At 44.1% G+C, this 24054-nt stretch overlaps 1 protein-coding gene across 4 annotated transcripts in view; it reads left to right on the top strand.

The window, feature by feature from the left end:
• The window catches only part of Lrrc28 (leucine rich repeat containing 28), a 107968-nt gene that overhangs the window by 5043 nt on the left and 78871 nt on the right, over positions 1–24054 (top strand). For 3 of the 4 annotated variants that reach the window (XM_075952896.1, XM_075952899.1, XM_075952898.1), the window contains exons 3-5: positions 10681–10721; positions 18461–18498; positions 19336–19473. In XM_075952896.1, coding sequence (XP_075809011.1) covers positions 10681–10721; positions 18461–18498; positions 19336–19473 — 217 coding nt within the window. The remainder of the gene's footprint in view (positions 1–10680; positions 10722–18460; positions 18499–19335; positions 19474–24054) is intronic. The other variant, XM_075952897.1, reaches the window with a different exon arrangement.

Raw genomic sequence — 24054 nt, 5'->3', positions numbered from 1 at the left:
CCTTTATAAAATATTGCTATTGTGATGTGAGATCATACTTATCAAGATATCAACCCCCTTTGGGAAGAAGTGGAGTAAGGAATGTATCAAGGATGATAGCATCAATTTCCCCACTGTGTGCAGATTACTGCCCATCAGCAATAGCTCAATGGAAAGACCTTTTCAACAAACTGACCTTTGCTTGTAAAAGTTAAACAGTCGGCCTTTTGTAGATTTTGGCGGTTTTCAGCTTAGGAAAATGTGCTGGTGTTACACAATTTGGACCCACAAAGTGGCTCGTTGCCATATCTAGTTGAAAGTTGTTTCTAGTTAGTGTACAGAATGACGGCTTCCATTAGCACATGTCCATGTGTGCATCGCTCTGTCTTCCGTTAGCACATGTCCATGTGTGCATCGCTCTGTCTTCCGTTAGCACATGTCCATGTGCGGATTGCTGTGTCTTCCGTTAGCACATGTCCATGTGCGGATTGCTGTGTCTTCCGTTAGCACATGTCCATGTGCGGATTGCTGTGCCTCGCTCTCTTTCCTCTTCCTCTCCTTCCCCAGTCCTTTTCCTTTCACCCCTACCCTTAATCTGCCCCCCTCAGCGCATACGCTCCCAGTTCACGTTCTGCCCCCTTTTTAATCAGCAAAGATTAAATTCTTTTTTTTTAAATATTTGTTTATTTATTATGTATACAATATTCTGTGTGTATGCCTGCAAGCCAGAAGAGGGCACCAGACCTCATTCCAGATGGTTGTGAGCCACCATGTGGTTGCTGGGAATTGAACTCAGGAAGAGTTCTGGAAGAGCAATCAGTGCTCTTAACCTCTGAGCCATCTCTCCAGCCCCAAGATTAAATTCTTGTAGATTTTTACAATAAAAGAATCTTGTTTCCTCTTAGCAGTTAATATGTTTGATTGTTGTGTATCAAATAACCTTATGGACTCTAACTCTGGAAGGCTGTGTGGCTCTCCGAGGATGCTGGGGGTCAGCAGTCTTCTCAGCGCTATCCATCTTCCCTGGCCATGTCAGAGAGAAGACGAGGTTTTTAGAGCGTAGCTCCTGCCGCACTCGACCCGTGACTGCAATGCCGCTGTGTTACATTGTGGATCCACTGGGCTTTTTTTTTTTATTGAGAAAAGGAAAAAAAAGTATCCACCTCCTCCCAGCCTCCCATTTCCCTCCCCCTCCTCCCACCCTTCTCCCTCTCCCCTAAACTCCTTCACTGGGCTTTTGTTGTTTATTTTGAACAAGTTTGGGCACCTGCCAGTCACTTCCGTCTTCCTGTTGCTTCGTTCTCTCCTGGTACCATCCTTTTTTTTCCCTCCATTGTGTTAAATGCATTTTTTTCTGCATTTTCCTCCTTTTCACCCCTCACTGTAAGAAGCCACTCCCAAGAAGGGGTGACCTATGTGCAAGCCCCACCCTTCTCGCTTTTGCACTTCAAATTATTTGACGTAGCGCAGTGGCTCATATTTATAGGATGGTGGCACATCATGTTTTCAGAATTTGGGGAATGCCAGTATTTAGAACTAAAACATAAGAAAAAGCCTGTGAGCTTAATAGACCTTTTCATTAAAAAATACCTTTCATTTACATTTATTTTATGCTGAATTTATTTCTGTGTCATAAGTTTTTGTCTCTTCAGTTCCTTCTGGGATATCTTTTTCCTGTACAGCCTCCCGCTTTGGCTTAGGAACAGTGCTTTCCTGTTCAGTGAGGACCATCTCAGTTTGCCAGGGAAGCTTGTACAAGGTGTGTTAGTCAAGGTTCTCGAAGAAATGGAACTGATAGAATGAACACACACATGTGCGCGCGCGCACACACACACACACATGCACACACACATACATATGTATATATAATCAGGGTAGATGAACTTGCCAGTGCCAAGGAGGGCAAGCAGACAGAAAACACCAACTTCCTTCTGTCCTTTTGTATGGGCTGCCACAGAATGTGTTGCCCAGATTTGGGGAGGAACTTCTGCCTTCAGATGATCTGGATTTAGGGTGGTCTCCCACCTCAAATAATCCAACCTAGAAAAATTCCTCACAAGGAATGCACCTATGGCTTGGGTTTTAATTGCTTTCAAATGTAGCCAAGTTGACAGCTAAGGCTAGCCATCACACGTGTTAATCTGACCATGAGCTCTGTAAGTCTGGCGTGTATCTTGGGTGTGTTGTATATCTGCATATACATGAGTAGAGAGTCTACATCTAAGTCCTTGAACTTCACATGACTCCCTATGTTGCTATGCTTGTACAGCAAAAATCCAGCACTGCTTTTGGGCCATCAGTTGTGTGTCCAGCCCCAGTGCTTGACCTAGACATGCCCACGGAGTACACCACTGTACTTCCAGAAGGGTATACATTGCTTTTTTAAAGTGACATCCTTCAGATACTTGGTGGCTCTTTGGATATGCATAACCTTGATGACCTGATAATTTGGGTGTTTTAAAGTGACACAAGGATTCTGAACCTCTTGCATGATTTTTAGTGTTTTCTGGGATGAGAGTAGGCCTTCAGAGGGACATGGACCTTTCTGCCAGTGCCTGGTCCTGCTACTCCATGGCCACCCCTCTTGATGATCCGTGCCTGATAGTGGCCTGTCTGACTTGGGGCTTCAGAGTGTATGTCCCTCTGCACTAGGTACTGCTGCCTCTGGGAAGGACCAGTGGCCCTGCAGTTCACATCCCCAGGCCTGGATGCAGGCACCCCTAAGCCAGTGCCCTGAAGCCAGGAGGGTAACGATGGTGGAAAACTGAACTCTCTGGTCCCTCACCCCCACTCCCCAGAAGCTTGATCAACTTTTTAATATCAAAACCAATATCTGTCACAAAGTCAAACAGCATAGAGGCATAAATGGGCAGCTTGCAGGCAGCAGAGATTTACTACTTATGCTCCTGAATGTAAGGTCCAGGGCCAAGCTGCTGTGGTGAGGGCCAGCTTGTTTCTGTGTAGGTGGTGCCTTCTTATGGTGTCCTCACATAGCTCGATCTTTCTTGGGCCTCTTTTTATAAGAGCGCTTACCCCATTCATTGTGGTCGTTTTCATAACCCGGTTTCTTCCCCAAGGCCCCACATCCTAATACCATGGTCCTGGGGAGGAGGACTTTGATGTGACTTTTAGGTGAGATGCAGCGTTCAGACCACAGCACCTTCCACTCCCTTGCTTATATTCGTATAACTCTACTGTATTCCTTGATGTGTCTTTGTTAATATTAAAAATAGATTTCATTTTCTATCTGTTTCACCGCAAATTCCTTTCTTTTTATACTATCTCTAGGTTAGTAGATAGAAATATGTCTGTGTATATATACGCTTGTGTTTAGGAGATTCTCAGAGGGATAGAGGGATGAGTGCTGAGTTAAAGGGTAGATATATTTTGGTTTAAAATACTTTGAAGTAGTATTTCGTTATGTAGTATTATCCTTTATTTGTCTAACTAAGAAATTGTCAAACTTTTTTTCAATGTAATAGGGGCTGATTTATATAGGAACCCAATTATGTAATTAAGAAGTAAATACAAGGGCTGGAGAGATGGCTCAGTGGTTAAGAGCATTGCCTGCTTTTCCAAAGGTCCTGAGTTCAATTCCCGGCAACCACATGGTGGCTCACAACCATTGGAATGAGGTCTGGTGTCCTCTTCTGGCTGCAGACATACACACAGACAGAATATTGTATACATAATAAATAAATATAAAAAAAAAGAAGTAAATACAAAATAGGGGTGGGAATATGGGTACACTCCTGTAGTATTAATACTTGGGGGGCTGAGGCAAGAGGATCATTCATTTGGGGCCAGACTACATAGCAAGACCCTGTTTCAAACAAAACTAGACCCAAACCAGAGGCATAAAAAACGAACTCATGTAGGAAACATGATTTGGGGCCCTGCAATTTATTTTAGAAGATGCTTTAACTTTTAGCTTTTCTGTAAACGCCGGTCTCTGATGTTTCAATGCTTGGTCCTCAGTAGCTGGCCCTGTTTGGGATAGACTTATGACATGGGGCCTGGGGAATTGGGGATGTGTCAATCAGGAAAGTGCTTGTTGGGCAAGCAGGAGGTAAAAGGCCAGGTGTGGGTGCCCTGTGCCTGTAACCCCAGCACTCTTGAGGTAGAGACAGGCAGCCCTAGGAGCTTATTGGCCAACCACCCAAGCTGAATGAGCAAGCTTCGGGCTCAGCAGGAGAGCCTGTCTCCAAAATAGGTTGAGTGACTGAGGAAGCCATCACCCTCTGACCTCCGTACACATGTGCCACACATGAACATGTATACACATATATACCACATACAGAAATTAATATCTTTCTAGAAACTTTGAGAAGACATTGTAATTCACTATTGGAGTGGAAATTGACAGGGTTTTTTTGTGGTTTAGATACCGTCTAGTAAAATTGTATACCCAATAGGACAAAAACAATTCCATGAACGAAGATATTCATTGTACGTTAACATATTAGCGTGATGAGCAGTTGTTTTCATAATTGTACATTAGTGTGTTGGTTAAAACCTAATAGCAGCTAACTGCTTGTGAATCTTTACCAAGGCGTTTGCTTGACAACAAACGCCAGGCATTGTTCTAAGCAATCTGCATGTGTTATTTAATCCTGAGAACAATGCTTCGATGCAGCACTTTCATTATCCCACATTTGTAGATGAATAAGGCATTGAGAAAGGACTATGGTGATGACGTAGATGAGTGGAGAATGTGAGGGAGTGGTGGGAGCCCAAGAAGATTCTTAGGTTGCAGAGTGGAAAAAAATTGTACCATTATACCTGGCTATTATATTATTTTCTTTTAAAATAAATACTTTAAAAAGTTATTAAAGATGGTTGGCATATGACCGAAGAATGGATAAGGAAAATGAGATACATTTACAGAATGGAGTACTACGCAGCAGAAAAAATGACATCTTGAAATTTACGGGCAAATGGATGGATCTAGAAAACATCATATTAAGTGAGGTAACCCAGACCCAGAAAGACAAATATCGTATGCACTCACTCATAAGGTGGGTTTTAGACAAAGAAAAACCAGCCTGCAATTCCAGAGAATCTAGACAACAGTGAGGACCCTAAGAGAGACATACATGAATCTAATGTACATGGGAAGTAGAAAAAGACAAGATCTCCTGAGTAAGTTGGGAGCATTGGGGACCATTGGAGAGGGTTGAAGGGGAAGGGAGAGGAGGGAGGGAAGAGAACAAAAATATATAGCTCAATAAAAACAATTTTAAAAAGTGTAGGCCAGGCTGACTTTGAACTTGTACATGCTTCTTGCTCCAGTCTCCCAAGGGCTGGGATTACAGGCATAGGTTTCCACACACAGCAATGCCTGCCTTTTAGTATTTATGTGGCATGGCCCTAGAAAATCAATTTGAAGAAGTCTGAGCAAGGACTCAGTGAAACCATGAACTGGACAGCTCTATGGGTAGGAGGAAGGTTTATTGTAAATACGAAACTATTGTGTAGCTCTTGCTCAGGTGATAGAGAATAGCCAGAGGCATTTGGGGGAGCTCAAAGTACCGCGGCTACCTGTTAGGGACAAAGAGAGTAGCCAGAAGGTTGGGGGATGCCTCATCACTTATAAAGAGCAGGTAGCTTCAGAGCAGAGGAAGCTGTAAGCTGGAGCAGCCTCTCTCTCTCTCTCTCTGTCTCTGTCTCTGTCTCTGTCTCTGTCTCTGTCTCTCTCTCTGTCTCTCTGTCTCTGTCTCTCTGTCTCTCTCTGTCTCTCTCTCTCTCTCTCTCTCTGTCTCTCTCTCTGTCTCTCTCTCTCTCTCTCTTTCTCTGTGTGTGTGTGTGTGAGAGAGAGATTTGGGAAGATTGGCATGAGCAATTGGACACATAATTCCCAACACAATTTTACACAACATCTGCCATGCAGATGAGGGCTGTCTTATTTGATCAAAGTTCACTCCTAATCAAATCTGGGTCATAGGCTACATCAGGTCACAACATCCATGATTACCAGTTTGTTTGTTTATTTTGAATTAAAAAAATTGTTTTTCAAGACAGGGTTTCTCTATGTACCCTTGGCTGTCCTGGAACTTGAACTGTAGACCAGACTGGCCTTGAACTCAGAGACCTGCTTGCCTCTGCTTCCCAAGTGCTGAGATTAAAGGTGTGTGCCACCATGCCTGAGCTTGATGGTGTTAAGCACCTTTTCATGCACTATTGGCAGCATTTGTATGTTGTGTTAGCTGACTTTCTGTTGTTCTAGCAAATTCCTGGATAACCAACTTAGAAAAGGTTTACTTTGGCTCACGGCTTTTAAACGTTCTAGTCCACAACTGAGTAGATCATTGAGAACTCAGTGGGAGTGCTGGGTAGTGATGGTGTCGAGTGTATGTGCAGTAAATCTGATTCCCTGTGACTGGGAAGCAAGAGCGGAAAGAAGGAGAGAGGGAGGAGGAAGGCAGGGACTCAATTCCCTTCAGGTTAACAATTCACCCTGGGAACGGAGCTCTGCCTCTGCCAAGTTCTTTTAGCCTTAACCCATCTTTGATTAGCCTTTGTGTTACTAAGTTACAATGGTTCTTTTGTGTTCTGCCTGCTAGATCCTTATCTGCTGTGTGTTTTGTAAGTATTTCTCTCAATCTGTATATTGTCTTTTGTTTATAATGCCCTTTGATGTACAAAAGGTCTTAGTTATGTGTAGCCTTGGCTGTTCTGGAACTCACTGTAGACCCAGCTGGCCCCGAACTCATGGAAATCCACCTGGCTCTGCCTCCCAAGTGTGAGATTAAAGGTGTGCGCCAGGACACCCGACTTTTAGTTTTTATAACTGCTGAGATTTCCCTGACACTATCTGGCTCAAGATTTTTCCTGCCTTTTAATTCTTTAATAGGCAGAAAGTAACAAACAAACAAAAAAGGGAACCTGATCAGGTACCCCAGACAGTAAGTATCACTTTTGTTCTAGGCTCTGAAGGGGAGGACCCGGAACATCACAGATCTGCTCTGGTTTATAAAATGCATGAAATCAGTGTCCAAAGTTACAAAACCTTTCACATGTCAGCGGAGTTTGAAAGCACATTTTATGCCAGCTCTACCGTTCAAGTTTACTCTCACGCTGGTCATGAAGAAAATGTGTGCACGTTAGTGTTGGTGGGAGGGATTTCTGCTTCCGTGGAAACGTGGGCTTGGAAGGGAGTGATGCAGCATAGCGCCACTAGGGGGCACTCTTGGCCTGTTTGACAGGCGCGGTTTCCTAGGCTCTTGTTTTGTTTCCAAAGGCAGAATTCTCACCAGCTGCAGTCTTCTCAAAGTTAGTGTGCCTGTTTTTAAACAGAAACGCAGTGTGCTTACCTTGTTAATGAGCTCATACTGCCGCCTGTCAGTAGCAGAAGTATGCTTTCAGGGCTTTGTGTGTAGCTTTATCTCAAAAAGCAAAAAAAAAAAAAAAAAAAAGCAAAATGTCTTATCATGGAATGCTCTCTGATAAAGCCAAGTAGGTATCCAAAAATAATTGAGGTCATGCAAGCTAAGCAGAACCAGTATTGATACTCTAGCAGATGAAACTAGGTGAGGGCCCGATGGCGTTTCTTTCCTGCCCAGGCTTTGCTTTGATGGGAACACTGGCGATTAAGCCCTCTGCCCAACAGTTCTGTAGTTTGCTAGATATGCCCATAAATGGAAATGTGTGTTGATACAGACAGAAGGAAGAAGGCCGTGGATAAGAGAATCAGGGGCTAGAGAGGCAAGATACCAATGCTACAAGACTATTCCAGGGATTTTAATAGGTCTACTTGTGACTTCTGAGGCAGTAAGTTTTGAATGTATACTGGTATCATGTGTGCCGGTATCAAATATGAGGATTCAAAGCTTTTACCACTAAAATGTCAATAGTGAGTACTCAGATACTTCAGTCATCCCACAAGATCCGTGTTCAGTGATAGTGTTAGTGAGAAAAGGGTGTGGCTATAGTGTCTGAGCAGTTGTAATGTATCTGGATGCCTGTATGAAATGGTAATGTTCTTTTTTGTTTGTTTGTTTTTCAAGACAAGGTTTCTCTGTGTAACAGTCCTGACTGTCCTGGAACTCACTTTGTAGTCTAGACTGGCCTCACAGAGATTTGTCTTCCTCTGCCTTCCATGTGCTGAGATTAAAGGAGTGTGCAACTACCACCCATAATAATTTTCTTATCTAAAATAAAACCAGAGAGTTTCCATTGTGTTTAGATGGTTTTTAAAACCTATTCCTTAGAAAAGCCCATATATCAGTTACTTCCTTGTGCATTGTGGCCTGTCTTGCCCATCCCCTATGCCAGGCCTTGCTTCCTAAAGCTCCACAGTCTCCCCCAACAGCACCACCACCTGGGGACCAAATGCTTGATTTTTAAATGTGTGTATGTTTGGGAGTATGTGAGCACGGATGTCCAGAGTCTAGAAGAGGGCATCTGGTCCCCTGGAGCTGGAGTAAGAGGTTGTTGTGAGCTGCTCAGTTTAGTGCAACAGCAAAATAACTTCTGTGTTAGTTCCTTTCCGTGGCTGTGCTGAAATCCTGTGGCCAAGGCAACTTGTTCCAGAGTGTTTCCGTGGCTGTGCTGAAACCCTGTGGCCGAGGCAACTTGTTCCAGAGTGTTTCCGTGGCTGTGCTGAAACCCTGTGGCCGAGGCAACTTGTTCCAGAGTGTTTCCGTGGCTGTGCTGAAACCTGTGGCCGAGGCAGTCTTGTTCCAGAGTGTTTCCGTGGCTGTGCTGAAACCCTCTGGCCGAGGCAGTCTTGTTCCAGAGTGTTTCCGTGGCTGTGCTGAAACCCTGTGACGGAGGCAGTCTTGTTCCAGAGTGTTCATCTGTTAAGGACGAGGCAAAGGCCTGGCAGCTGGGGCAGCAGCTGAGGACTCACATCTTGAAATGCATGAAGGAATCAGAGAGCCAACTAGGAATGGCCTGTGGCTTTGAAACCTGAGAACTATGCTCCCTGTGACAGGGCCACCCCTTCTAAACCTACCCAAACAGAGGGACTTGTCATTCAAACCATCACATATTCCTAATCGCTGGTCACCCCCAACTCCAAGCACAGTTGTTACAATAACAAGATTCTACAGACCCACGATGTCTTTAGGAGTACTCGTGAGGCATTACAGGACAATAGGTCACTTTCTGAACGCCCCCTTCTCCTTTGCATATGTTATTTCCTGTGCCCAGAAGGTGAAGTAGAGCTACCCTCCTGTCCACCTCGTGCCAATCTGCCATACTTGTCTTTCGGAATTCATGCCAGGCGGGTTTTTATTTTCATTTTCTAGAAACTATTCCTGGTTCTGTCACTGAAACCTGGCTTACCTTTTGGTGTTTGTGGGATGCAGAATGAAAAAAAAAAGCATATCCTGTGCGCTCCTTCCTATAGATGCATGCATAACGTGCATCTCCATCTACTTGTAAATGTGAATCACGTTTGTCATTTTATACACAGGTATTTACAGAAACACCCCAGGGATGGCACTGTCTGCTCCTTTCAACCTGTGAGGGCAGCTGTAGACCTTCCGGAACCCTTGGAAAAACACTCCTCCTCAGCACAGTTCACTGTCTACCACCCCCTCTGGAGGCCACTCTCATGTCCAGAAATGTTACATTCATCCGTCTGCCACGCCCTCTAGAGGCCACCCCGAGAACCAGAAACATTGGACCACAGTCCTCATCTCTGTTCATTCTCAACCTTCTTGGTTCTCGCTCATTCTTTAGCAGCAGAACTGTGGGGAGAGGGGGGTTGAGGGCTCCGTGAGGCCACTGTAACAATGCAGTGTCAGCAGAAGTTCATTTGCTCACACTTTGAACTCAAGCATCCCAAATTAGGATGTAGTCATCAGGTGAGAGTCTCCTTTTGGGGACTATAGAGAGTCTTGCATGCATTTCTCTCTGTGCAGGCTGTGGGCAGTCCTTGGCATTCCTTGTCCACAGCTGCCTCTTTAGCCATTGATTCTCTCATCCTTGGCCTTCTTCCTTCTGTCTGTCTTCAGAGAGGTGTCTTTCTTTTGCCACCTGGTTTCTCTAAGGTATATCCACTCTGTGCTATAACATTATGCAAAATAATGCATAATAAATGTCGAAATGCAAAAAGCAAGGTTTGTTGTGTGTGCACAATACAAGCTGGCAGGGACCTCATCAGTGCAGCAGCGGCAAGAGGAGGCACCCCACCCTTCTAGAAGGCAGGATTTAAAGGCAGAAAACAGAAAAGTTACATTAGCAGGGCGTGTGCTGCCAGGTGATCCTATCTACAGCAGCTGGAAAGTTAGGAATTTCCTTTGGATGGTCTGTTCCTGGGTGGTGCCTGGGTCGTCTCAGTTTGTGGTCTTTATCTATTGAAACCAGGTATTGCTTCAGGGTAAACTGCTGAGACGCAGGCCTCTATTGAGCTTGTCAGGGCTGGGTCCTACATTAACAGTAGCAAAATTATGGTTATGAAGTAGCAACAAAAATAATTGTATGTATGGCTGGGGGTCACTACAACATGAGGAATTGTATTAAATGGTCACAGCATTAGAGTGAGAACCACTGCTCTAAAAGATGCTGATTTTAACTGTTTGAATTTACTAAGTATCTTGCGATTGGTGTTAAGTATAAGTCCTAAATATGTTATTATTTTCACAGTCTCAACATTTATAGCCCAAGAAAATAGTCTGTTGTGTTTAAGATAATTAAAAATGTTAATACTGTTTTTTCAAAGATAAAATTTAATTCTGAGTTTTTAATTTTCAGCCAGAAAACCTTGCTCAGAAGCTTCCAAACCTTGTGGAACTGTGAGTCTGTTTATTCAATTTTTAAAACAAACAAAAACAATCAATCAAACAAAAAAAACAAGAATGGGAATTTTAAGCTATTTGAAATTTGTTGCTTTTGAATGTGGTTGTCATGTTGTTGCTATGGGTAGACCAGATGCTTTGCTAACTAACCCCCATGGTGTGTTAGAACCCTTTAATGTGTTGAAAAAGCTCAGCTCAGGCAATGAAAATGCTTCTTCTGGGAAGTCCATACAGTTTCTGTAGACCTACTGTGTGCAGATTTGACCATGCGCTATTAGTGGTCAGGTCATGATTAAATGGCATATATTAAATGCTTACTCCATTCGATCCCCTAGTCTTTGTGAGTCTCCGTGAGAGTGTTGTGACACGTCTTGGCCTCTCCATCATCAGCATGTGACTCTGCTCTAGCCTTCGCTTCTTTTGCCAATCTATTTAGGGCTTCAGCTCAGCAGATATGGGAGCCCAAGGCCTTCTTAGTTCTTCAGTTGCTCCTTGCACGGCTCTGGACTTGCTGATGCCCCCACATGGGCCAGGGGCTGCTGGGCTGACGTCCCACGTGAACCAGGAGTCTTCTGTGTTGACGTCCCACGTGGATCAGGGGTCTGCTGGGTTGACGTCCCACGTGGGCCGGGGGTCTGCTGGGCTGACATCCCACGTGGGCCGGGGATCTGCTGGGCTGACATCCCACGTGGCCGGGGGTCTGCTGGGCTGACGTCCCACGTGGGCCGGGGGTCTGCTGGGCTGACGTCCCACGTGGGCCGGGGGTCTGCTGGGTTGACGTCCCACGTGGGCCGGGGATCTGCTGGACTGACATCCCACGTGGGCCAGGGATCTGCTGGGCTGACGTCCCACATGGGCCGGGGGTCTGCTGGGCTGACATCCCACGTGGGCCGGGGATCTGCTGGGCTGACGTCCCACATGGGCCAGGGATCTGCTGGGCTGACGTCCCACATGGGCCGGGGGTCTTCTGGGTTGATGTCCCATGTGGACCAGGGATCTGCTGGGCTGATGTCCCACGTGGACCAGGGGTCTGCTGGGTTGATGTCCCACGTGGACCAGGGGTCTACTGGGCTGACATCCCATGTGGATACTCCCTACCAGCTTTTCCTTCACGTTTTCTGGTTTGTGTCTTATTTGTTATAGCTGATTTCTGTTACTTCGGGAAGCTGTGAAATTAAATAGTTGCCTGAAATTTGTTTCAGTTTAGCACTGGGATAAGTTTTGATTTTTTGTTTTTGTTTTGTTTTTGTGCTAGAAATTTTGGACTTACCCTTGATAATAATATCTGTATCTCTACCTTACAAGAGTATATATAAGATATCTATATCTCTACCTTACTAGAGTATATATAAGAACAGCTAATAATATCTGTATCTCTACCTTACTAGTATATATAAGAACAGCTAATAATATCTATATCTCTACCTTACTGGTGTATATATAAGAACAGCTAATAATATCTGTATCTCTACCTTACTAGTGTATATATAAGAACAGCCTGCCAGTCAAGTTGCCAGGCAGCTCTGAGACCAAGTGAATAGTGATTCTTTGGGAATGTGGCTTGGGAAGCCTGCTCACCCAGTTTTCTCCCAGGCTACCGCTTTTCAGTTTGGGTGTGAACTCTTGGTTTTTCTTAGTTCTGCAGCCCTAGACAGTGGGGTATGGGGCTAGCACCCATGAAAACAGAGCTCACAGGCCACTATCTGATACACCACAGCATTTTTCTTCCATAGATACCCCATGTCACTGTAGGCCTTGGTCTAGTTACCATAGTCGTATGTATGCTGCTTCTGAAAAAATTTTTACAATTGTCTCATTGATTTTATGGAAAAGAGTTCTTTATTACTTTTACTCAGAATTATTAGTTTTTTTTTTTAAAAAAAATAACAAATTACCAAATAATTTTCTAGATTAACTGTTTCTTTTGACATTTCCCTGGTGTGTTGAACCACCTCCCCCAACAGGAACTCACAAGCCCAGCTTGGCCTCAGACTTGCTGCGTAGCCAAGAATGACCTTAAACTCCTTACCTCCTGACTACCTGCCACGTGCTGAGATACAGGAATGTACCACCACACCCAGCTAGTTAGCTGCTGTACCTGCTGCCGTGACAAAATGCCTGAGAGATGCTACTCGGGGCAGCGGTTCATAGCCTTCCAGTGCCGTCACCCTTTAATCCAGTTCCTCGTGTTCTGGTGATCTCAAACGTAAAATTATTTTCATTGCTGCTTCATAGCTGTAAATTTGCTACTGTTAGAATCATAATGTAAATACTTCTGATAGAGGCCTGCCAAAGGGGTTGCGACCCATGGGTTGAGAACCACTGACTTAGGGGCAGAGAGACTTACCTGTGATTCACAGTTTCAGAGGGATTTCAGTGAGTATCAGGGAAGGTGTAGCGGTGTGGCTCGGCACTGGGACTGGCAGAGACAGCCCTCCCATGTGTGGGAAGGGGGCAGAGAACAGGGAATGTAGACCATTTAGACTCTACTTCTTCCGCCAGGCTCCTGCCCGTGAGACGGCACCACCCATTCAAAGCCTATCTTTCTCCTCAGTTAATTCTCGCTGGCAATGCCCTCACAGGCACACCTGGAGGTGCGCTGCAGTCTCCTAGGTCATTCTTTGTCTGGTAAAATTGACAATAAAGATTAGCAGTCACAAGCAGTAAGGCTTCCCTCCTTAGTGTCTGGTGTTGTCCCTGGTTCTCATTCCGTCCGTTCTGATGTGACTGTGGTTTATCACAGCGAGGCTTCATTTGTGTTTCCCTAATGGCTGGTGATGCTGAACGTCTTTCATGTTCCCGCTAGTCACCTGAGCCCCAACTGTCTGTTTGATAATTCCTGATGTAGTCTGCGCTTCTCTTGTCCAGCGCATTACAAGTCCATCTTCCAGGACGCAGCTCAGCTCTTCCGTTCTTTTGCAGAGTAAAAGCTGGCCACGTCAATAAAATCCAGCGTGTCCGTTTTGCTTCCACGTACTGTGCTCTGATCTCCAAGTGGAAGCCTGGGATTCAGTGGTTTTCTCCTTTCTCCTTCCCTAAAAGTCGTGTTTCTGTTGTCTCGGTCGCCTGCTGTGTTTTTCAGTGATGCTTTTCTGGGATGAGGGTCTTAACTGCTAGCATTCCCGTCTTTCAGCATTGTGGAGGTGTTCATTACCGCTGGCTTGGACTTTATCAAGATACACCTGTTTCTCCTAAATTTATTCCTTGTGTAAAGGTATATTTTTCTCCTCTCGATCTGGTTGGAAGAGTTTCCTTTTAAAATTTTTAAATTAACTTCTTTTTGTGGTGGTACTGGGGATGGCGCCCAGGACTCTGTGTGCTAGGTGAGCACGCTGCCTTCCATAGAGCCGCCCTCACAGCCCCAGGAGCCTCCAGCTTTTATTCCACTCCGGAAGAATTTGATCTTGAACTTTGTGGTTTTCTTTTTTCCTCGTCTTTGAGTATACTGAGTATTCTAGGGTTTATTTTCTTCACCTTTGGATAATCCTTGACATTATTGCATCAGGTGTTTTTAGTCCCTCTGCTGCCTTTGGCCCCTACCTGTGACACTCCTGTGTGCTCATTGATCTGTTTAATACACGCCCCCATAATCGACATGACTGTTCTTCAGCGTCTTTCTGCATTGTGCTTCTGCTTTGATAAATTGTATTTTTCTGCTTTTGAGGTAGGTTAGTATGTTAACGCCATACAGTGATTATATATTATGTATTTTCGTTCTTTATATAGATGTCTTTCGTCTGTAGACATTTTATTTTTCTTTATATTTTATAGTTCATAATTTTCATCTAAATGTCCTATCTTAGTTAGGGTTTCTATTGCTGCAACAGAACACCAGGACCAAAAAGCAAGTTGGGGAGGAAAGGGTTTATTCTGTTTATACTTCCTCATCAATGTTGATCACCAAAGGAAGTCAGGACAGGAACTCAAACAGCACAGGAACCTGGAGGCAGGAACTGATGCAGAGGCCATGAAGGGGCGCTGCTTACTGGCTTGCTCATCATGGCTTGCTTAGCTTGTTTTCTTATAGAACCCAGGACCACCAGCCCAGGGATGCCATCACCCACAATGGGCTGGGCCCTGTTGTGGGAAATCTTTCATACAGAGGGAAATTCCACATAAGGGCGCTCCCTCAGTGATCACTAATTGAGAAAATGCCTTACAGCTGGATCTCATGGAAGCATTTCCTCAACTGAGGCGCCTTCCTCTCTGATGACACTGGCTTGTGGCAAGTTGACATGCAAAACTAGGTGGTACATACCTGATTATGATAATTATGGCTACTTAAATGTCCTTGATTGCTAATTATTTGCATAGTGGGTTTATTTATATTGATTGGGTTTTTAAAATTGTTTTCTGGTTTGGGTCATTTTCCTTATTGGATTATGGTTTATAAATTTCCCATAGTTGTGTTTTACATAGTCTACATTTTTTTTGTGTTTTGGATTCTGCTGTTTCCTGGCATTTTCGTTTGGTTTGTTTATGGCTTTCTTAGAATAGATGTAATCTCAGATCTAAGGAGAGGTTAGCTTTCTTTGCAAAGGCCCAGGCTGTCTATAGGATGTCCCCTGAGTGCCCTGGATAAGTGCAGGGTTTGACAGTATGCTTGAGTGTGTGCCTCTCACTCCAGAGAGCTTTGTGGACTGTTCAGCTGATAGCTCTTCTCCTGCTCTGCCCGGAGTTCCTCTTATGCACATGCATTTTAGAATTCAGCAGAGTCCAGAGATCCTTAATGTTTTTTGGAGTTGCTTCTTTAGGGGCTGGGGTGGGGTGGAGTGAGGTGTAGTTCCATTGTCTCCAGAACTCTTTTCTCTTGGCTGCTAGCTGACAAGGCTGCATAGTGGCTCCATACCCCGCTGTAGCCCTGGATCCCCCAGACAGTTGGTGATGACGGGGCTTGCCTTGCTGGCTCTGTTCTTAGGAAGTCACCTGTTGTCTTTCACAGAGCCCATCTATTTTCATTTTTTAGCAGTCAGGCCAGTCTGGCCCCTGTTACTCCATCAGGCCTAGAAGTGGAAGTCCTGATCCTTCAATTAAAAAAAAAAACTTCACCGTAGAGTGCATTCATAGTTAAGGGAAACTGTAAAGATAGCACAGAGTGTTCTCCATAAGCCTCACCCAGCTTCCCCCATGGTTAACATCACAGAACCATGGGGCATTTGTCAACACTGGGAAACTGACATTAACATATTGGGTAAAAGTTTGTTTCAGTTGATAAAAAAACAAACAAACAAACAAAAAATAACCCCCGACAGAATGACCAAGATTTGTCACAGCAACTATACCTTAAAGTGGCATCTGTGCTAGCGTTGAACTTGATTTTCTGCCGCATTCAGCCAAACGGGATGAAAACTAGTTATTTTGAAAGGAGATTTCAGTGACTCTGAGATTAAAAAGAGCAGATAGAATTGAAGGTCCTGAGGCTGTGATCACAGAAGCCTTCTGACTACACAGCTGCAGGCTCGCTGCCCCAGCAAGCACCCCTCTAAGAGTGCCAGGTCACCTGGTCTCTAATTCCCAGGGAGAGGTCCACAGGCTCTCTTTTGTGATTATAAATTAGGAGGTGTGGGGAGTGGGGGGGGGTGTCCCTGTGGTCACATTACTATGAAGGTGAAGTAAACACAGTACAGTGTTCTGGAATACCTTTCACCCAGTTATCACAGAGGGGCTCACTGCCTGTTCTAGGTGAATTCTCACTTGGTTGTATCTTAGATTTATTTGTGGAATTCAGGTTGTGTTTCACTTGATGCTTGATGGAGGATCTTTGAAGACCCTGATGGTTCTGATGTGTAGAAAGGATCGGGAATGTTGTAGTGCTTTATGCCGTCTTCATTATAGACACATTTAGTGTGTTAAAATGTGTTTTTAAATTTCAGTCATAATAGGGGGTACTTTAGTATATATTTTGACTTGGCCGTTTTCATAGGTAGAAATGCAGGCACGTATTTTGTTGAAACAGTGTTTAAAGCCGGGCTCTGCCTCTATTTTTATGTGATGGCATCTGGCTTCTCTGCACAACAAATGCAGATTTGCATACTGTAGTGTGTGTGCCTGCACATTTATTTACAGTCTTTTGGCACAAAGAACCTTAATCAAGAATGCTTCCAAAAGGATTGCGTTTAAAATGTGTAATCAGTTCGTATACACAAAACGAAGAATGAGTCTATTCTAGAGTGTGCATTTGGTTAAATGGTGTCACATAGTTATCAAGCGAGGGCTTGCTGCTGCCTGGCAAACACAGAAGCCAATACTACAGCGTGGACTTGTGCCGAAGGAGAAGGCTTTGTTGCTTGACCAACTGGCGAGAAGGCCAGGAGCTCTAGGCTCAGGTCTCTCTTCTATCAGTCAGTGGGATAACGATAGTGGAAACTTGAGAGGAAATGTCGCTTGTTGGTCAGGTGGTGGTCAGGTGTGCTTGCTTCTCTGCTCTGTGGAGGGGTTTATTCTGTTCTGCTGGGGAGTTTGAGCATGTGATATTGATCACAATACTCGGCTGCTTCTCTCCATAACCATTTTTGAAAAGCTGGTTTCAGACCTTAAGAACCATTAGTGAAAAGCCTTTAGGAATTTTCTGGAGGGAAAAGTCTCACATCTGAGAGTGTCTGGGATTTGCTGATTTCAAAACCCACAGGTTGACATCCTCTACAAGGCTGGTTTAATTTGGCATAGAAAAAGCTTTACAAAATTACTTTCTGTGTTATTCTGTGCTCCCTGGCATTTTAACATTCACTAAAGATTTTTAATGCAAAAGAAATTTTCTAAGTTATATTTTAAAATACTTTTGGGGATTTGATTGATTTGAAAATACATCATTCTAAACTCTAGTTTTCTTACCTCAAAATCAGCAATGAAGCCTATTTTCTTCTATTACTACTGTATGATCTCTGGCAGTCACTGTGTCTGGCTCTAAATATCTTGTTTCTGATGGTACCTGGAGTCTCCACAAGAGTGTGCCAAAGATACTTCGGTGCGAAAATGTGATAACTCAGGCTTGCCCGGGCTTGCAGGTCTTTTTAAAGAAGTTCCATTTGCTGAGAAGTAAAATCTCTGTGCGTTGGCATCTGAGTGTCTACAGATGCTTCAGTGAACATTTAATCCCTGCTCTTGGGTTACAGTTAGCATGCCAACGAGAGATAGCTTTAAGGGTTTCTTTTTTCTTTTTTTTTCTTTTTTTTCCCTTTTTGCGTGTTTTCCCTGCAAGTATGTATGTGCCCATGTATGCCTGGTACCAGTGGAGTTTAGAAAAGGTTGTTTGGTCCCAGGAACTGAAATTACAGACAGTGAGGAGCCAACAGATGGGTGCTGGGAACTGAACCCAGCTCCCCTGTCACAGTAACAGCTGAGCCAGTTAGAAATATCTAAGTTACATTTTAGAAACTGAAACTGGCATCTCCTTTTACTCACTAGGTGTTGATATCTGTTTTACACAGTAGATGTATTTCTGAAAACCTGAATAATTTAAATGAAATAGAGAAATTAGTAATTTTTTAATGAGGCTGGAAAATACTTCATTTTTTGTATTAATGATTTTAAAATGACTAAGTTGAAAGATAGATTTGATATTTGTAATTTAGCATAAGCTATTACTTAATTATAATATCTGTGTGTTTGGGTTGACATCACAGTATGAAAGGAAGTTTTGCCTTATGTTTGGTAAGTTTTCATACAGTTTGTATTAACTGATTACTGACAAAATACTGAATAATAACAGCTGCTCTCCCCTCCCCCTTTCGTCATAGGTACCTTCACTCAAATAACATAGTTGTGGTCCCAGAAGGTAAGCATACTTAGAATTTTTTAGTTTGAAAGCTATATAGTTTATATATTGCTTTATGAATGGATGAAATTATCTTTTTAAACCCATTTTGGTTAGCGTGTTAGGGAATTTTAACCTAAAGGTCTCCTTAATTGGTTTGCTTTGAAAATGTGAGTCCAGTTAAGGATTAGGGTTAAGTAGATGAGGCTAAGAGGCCAGTGAATGGCCAGGTCCATCTCTAGACAGTGAAGCACGTGCTAAATGCAACAAACTCAGAATTTAGTTACACAGAAAATCATACATTCCTTCAAAGTTTGCGTGTGTGGGAGAACAACCATGTGACTTACTCCTCAGATGCCTTCCTTTTTTTGTTTTGTTTTGTTTGAGGGAAATCTTTCACTGGCCTGGCCTGGAGCTCACCAAGTAGGCTAGTCTGGCAGGCCAGTGAGTGAGCTCAGGTTTCCTTGCTTGCATGACACACTCTTACCAACTGAGCCACTGCCCGGCCCCTGCTCTTAGTTCATCTGAGAGCAGACTCCTATGTCCTGGCTGGCCTCAGACTGGCCTCAGGCTCTGCCCTCCCCTCAGCTCCCTGGTCAGTGGCTACTGAAGTTTGCCATCACAGCTGGGCTCATCTTTGAATGGTTTCTTTAATCACACATTTCCCCCACTGGTGTAGCATGTTTCTTTGTTCCCTTGTTAAGCTGCATTTTATCTCAGGGTGTAAATATCTATGACTTTCATAGCTTTGCTCTCCTGCTTTGTCAGTCCAAGGGGGAGAGGGAAGACTGAGCATTTCACCCAGGACCACTTGCCTCCCACTCATTCTGCCTTCCCTCTCTCTCTCTCTCTTGGAAGCCATTGGGTCCCTTGTAAAACTCCAGTGTCTGGATCTTAGTGACAATGCCTTAGAGATTGTTTGCCCGGAAATTGGTCGTCTGAGAGCCTTGCGTCATCTTCGATTAGCTAACAACCAACTACAATTCCTACCTCCAGGTAATCCCTGTTTGTATAGTTTCTTGTGTGCCATGACTCTGTTTTTATCACTCTATGCCCCAGCAGTGGGATATATAGATGCATTTGCAAGTGTCTGTTTATGTAAGGCGAAACAAAGGAATGAATGCAGGTGAAACATAAGCAAGGGTGCTTCTGGCGTAAATGTAAGGATATAGTGTTTCTGTCTTAGGGCCACTGCGGGAGCGCGTCATGATCAGTGTCCCCTCCCGCCACTGCTGGGCAAGATGCTTGAGTGAGAGTGAAGTCAGAGGTTTGTGGTATTTTTTGTAAAAATAGTATTAAGCGGGTAAGTAACATATAACCTCATAACAAGTCTCACTGCTTCCAACTATATTCAGTGCAAACACTTTCGAGTCAGTAAAGAACGTGGGTTTCAGGGCTTATCACGCACGGGTGGTGTCTGATCATTCCAGCTTTCACTTTCTCCTTTTAGATCGCAGGGGATTAAGTGCTCTTTTGAAGACTGCCTAGAAAATGTAGCAGCAGAGATAGAAGCTTTCATATTTGACACTAACTGACGCATAGTAGGGGCTGGGACTGACTGTAGCTCAGTTGGGAGAGTGCTTGCCTAGCATGTATGAAGCCCTGGGTTCAATCCCCAGCACTGTACAAACCACGTACAGTAACGCAAGAGGATCAGAAGTTCACAGTTGGCCTTGGCTACGTGGTGGGTTCAAGGCCAGCCCGAGATACAAGAGACCCTGTCCCCAAAATCAAAGACAAAGAATGAAATGCATGGGTCTAATGCAGTTATTTGCAAACCCTGCTTATATGCAAGCAAGGGCACGGAGTGCTTTTGTTCCATGTGGGTGTTCTGTTCTTTGTTCTTTCCTGTGCATCACATTTTGTGGTGGGATGTGATCATTTCCTTCCAGTGCATTCCCAGAAGTTAATGGTGTTCTAATGCCATCTGACTGCCTCTTAGTAACCGCTGAAGGTATACATCTCCTGACTGCTTTCACAGAACTTGTTTTATCTGCACTTCTGTGCCACAGGAATTCAGGCGTGTGGTTTCTTATTTTAGTTTCCTAGCTTTATTTCTATTGTCTACACCTGGCTCTTCTTGTTTTGAGTGATATTTTATTCTGTAACAGCTGTGTGTTTTAAATACGAGAGCCTTGAGTAGGTTTTGTTTGTTTGTTTTGTTTTGGGACTGGGCTTCACTGTGTAGTCCTGGATGTCCCGGAACTCTGTAGGTCCGCCCTTCTCTGCCTCCTAAGTGTTGAGATGAAAGGCATGTGCCACGGTGCCAGGCCAGGAGTAGGTGCTCTTCTTCCTGGGCATCCTGTTAATGCTGGACAGGCCCTCCTACTTCCTTGCCCCACATCCACACAGCTCATTGTGATGTGATTTCAGATATTTGATTGGTTGGGCCAGGTCTAAAGCTCTCCCAAATGTTTGGGACATAGATTGAAGAAAAGAAGGGGAGGGTCTCAGTGGTTGTTCTTCTTTGGTGGCATTGGTGGCAGTTGACCTCATTAACTGATATGCTATGGCCGTCCCTTCTGTATAGTCTATATTGTTAAGTAGCTGTTTGCCATGCTGGGTTCCCTCAAAAGCTTCCCAGCTTACTATGGTGGATTTTTGTTTGTTTGTTTGTTTTTTGAGGCAGGGTTTCTTTGTAACTTTGGAGCCTGTCCTGGAATTTGCTCTTGTAGACCAGGCTGGCCTCGAACTCACAGAGATGCACCTGCCTCTGCCTCCCTAGTGTTGGGATTAAAGGCGTGTGCCACCCACTGCTTGGTGGAAGTTTGTTTGCTTAGTATATATGCGGTATGTGCTGGCATGTGCATGTGTGTATGTGGGTGGGTATATCTGTGTGTGTGTGCTTGAAAAAATTATTTCATAGCCACTAATTGAAAAATGAAAAATATTCAGGATGTAGAATTAACACGGGCACCTGTATAATAGCCTGGCTGTAAGGATAGTCAGAGCTGTCAGAACTGTTTTTAAGTTTCTGGTCTTTTCAAGTCCAGATTGCCATGGAGCCCAGGGTACTATCAGATTCTGAAACTTACCTATGGCTTACATGATAACTAGAGAATGGTTCTTGATTAATACCCATTTTCTACAAATTCTCTCCCTCTTCTATTGGATTGCAGTACTGCTGTTCTCTGTGTTGTGCTTTTGCCTTCTCAGCACTCGCCTGCTCCCCGTGTGGGTGCCTGGCAGAAGCAGAAGCAATGTTTCCCTGGGAAGTCTGGAAGAGACTGGTGGGAAAGAGAGAGGGAGGGAGAGAATGGGGGAAGAATGGGTATAGCAGGTGTCAAAATCGGTTTGCCTTATCTTCTGAATTATTATACTGCATTGTGATCTGAATTATTATACTAGCATCTCGGGTGCTAGGTGATAGACAGGTGTATTAGAAAAAAAAAGGGGGGAAGTATTCAGTAGGTTGGCTCACCTTGCTCTCCTCCAGTATTCCACTGGCTCTGTTCTTGAGTCACGCAGGCTTTCTACTTGAGCTTGTTCTCGCTGGCTTCTGTGAGCTGCAGCCTACCGTTGCGCACTTCTGTCGCCTACAAGGCCCGAGCTGCTTGTCTGAGGCTGGAGCTGGAGCATATTGACCTTGTCGTCTCTGTACCGCATTGTGCACCACACTCTCCTGTTAATGCTTAGGATGTCAGAGTTAGTCGTAGCATCATGGCCAGGATGTCCCTGTATGCTGATGACCATTCTGTTTGCCACCGCTTTACCTTTTATAATATAATTGGTGCTCTTCTGTGTGATACCAACAAGCCGTGCTTAACTCTTTTTTTTTTTTTTTGGTGTGTGTGTGTGTGTCTAGAATTCCTTCCCAAGCTCTCTTAGGTTTTGCGTGGATGTAGTTGCGCCACGTTGGGTGCCATTTTATAGGCAGAGACTGTTCATTCATTTTTCTGACCACTCGTACCCAAATAATCACACATCAGTTAGGCATGGGTTTCACTAAGACATTTTCATCCATATATTATTATATTGTTCTTATTGCCCCTACCCTCTTCTTCCCACTCTGCCTATCTCCATTCTTTCCTCCAAGCGGTCTCTTGTGTTTTCATATCATATATTTTTTTAAAGATTTGTTTATTTATTATACGGTGTTCTGCCTGCACATATCCCTGCAGGCCAGAAGAGGGCACAGATCTCATTCCAGATGGTTGTGAGCCACCATGTGGTTGCTGGGAATTGAACTCAGAACCTCTGGGAGAGCAGTCAGTCTTCTGAGCCATCTCTCCAGCCCCGTCACATAGTTCATTACCCTCTCTTGCCCTGATGTGCGTCCTATGTGCGGCTTCTTTCTCTGAGAATCGTTTTGAGTGGCATTCATGCTGTTGCACATATCTGTACTTTGTTCTGTTTTATTTCAGAGTAGTACTCCATTGCATACGTATTTACTTCCTCTTGATGAGCATACAGATTTTTTCAAATGTTTATGTTCATATGAATAAAGCTGATAAAACTGTAAGGGAACATGACTTTTTGTGGATATACCTTTTTATTTCTTTGGAGTAAAATATCTCAAGAGTGAAAACGTTGCTGCTTCATAGGGTAGTAGTGTACATTTAACTTTATAAAACGCTTCCTAGCAGTCTTCAGAGTGGCCGACCGGTGTGTAGGAGGCCCCAGGCCCCTCCTCCCAGTGCAGTCTTTCCCATGTGCTTCTCCTGCTTGTTTTTAGCTAGGTTATTAGGTATAAAAAAAAGTCCTTTTATTTTGTATTTAGTCTGTGTTTTTCTCTTGCCTGAGAGTGACAAATACCTCCTTGTGTGTTTATAGGCTGTTCGGAGCTTTCCTTTGATTTGCAGGAGATAGCTTCCTGGTTTACATGTTGGTGATTGGCATTTTCTAATTGCTGAGAAATGTTCTTCCATCTGCCCTCGCCCCAGTCCCACTGTGGCCTGTATTGGCTTCACTATATTCTGAAGTGTTCCTGCTCACAGAAGGTTCTCCTGGCTTTCTTATTATCTCCATCCTCCTGTTTTCCCTAGCTGAAAGCCTCATGTGCCTTGGGAAAATTGCATCAGAGAGAGGGAGAGGGAGAGAGAGAGAGAGAGAGGGAGGAAGGAGAGCCAGGAATGCCCCTTTCAGACTTCCACAGCTGGACTTGGGGCAGGTTTCCTTTTCCTCTCTTTCTTTCAGTCAGGGCCCAGAAGCCAGAGATTTCTTTTAAAATGGTCTTGTCACTTATTGAAGTAAGCTTATGACAACGGCCACCTCAGTTGCTGATGAATTTAGGAGCTACAGTTACATGGCACACCTAGCTTGTGTTGGTTATTAAAGAAGAATGGTGATCTCTTATGACTTTTCTATTGTATTTTTTCTCTTTTTTATATTTTATAATTTTATGTTCATGGATTTTTTTATCTCTGTATATGTCTGTGCACCACATGTGTGTGGTACCTGCAGAGGCCAGAAGAGGGCACTGGATCTCCTAGGACTGGAGTCACAGAGGGTTGTGAGCCCCCATGTGAGTTCTGAGGCTAGAACCTCTGTCCTTTGAAGAGCAGGGCATGCTCATGACTTTGGAACAATTGCTCCAGCCCTTTCTTAACTTTATTTTACAGTTAAATTTGTGTGTGT

The sequence above is a fragment of the Microtus pennsylvanicus genome, chromosome 18 (assembly GCF_037038515.1).
Source record: "Microtus pennsylvanicus isolate mMicPen1 chromosome 18, mMicPen1.hap1, whole genome shotgun sequence".
Lineage (NCBI taxonomy): Eukaryota > Metazoa > Chordata > Mammalia > Rodentia > Cricetidae > Microtus > Microtus pennsylvanicus.
The sequence above is the reverse complement of the archived record's forward strand: the minus strand, read 5'-3'. Positions and strand labels throughout refer to the sequence as shown.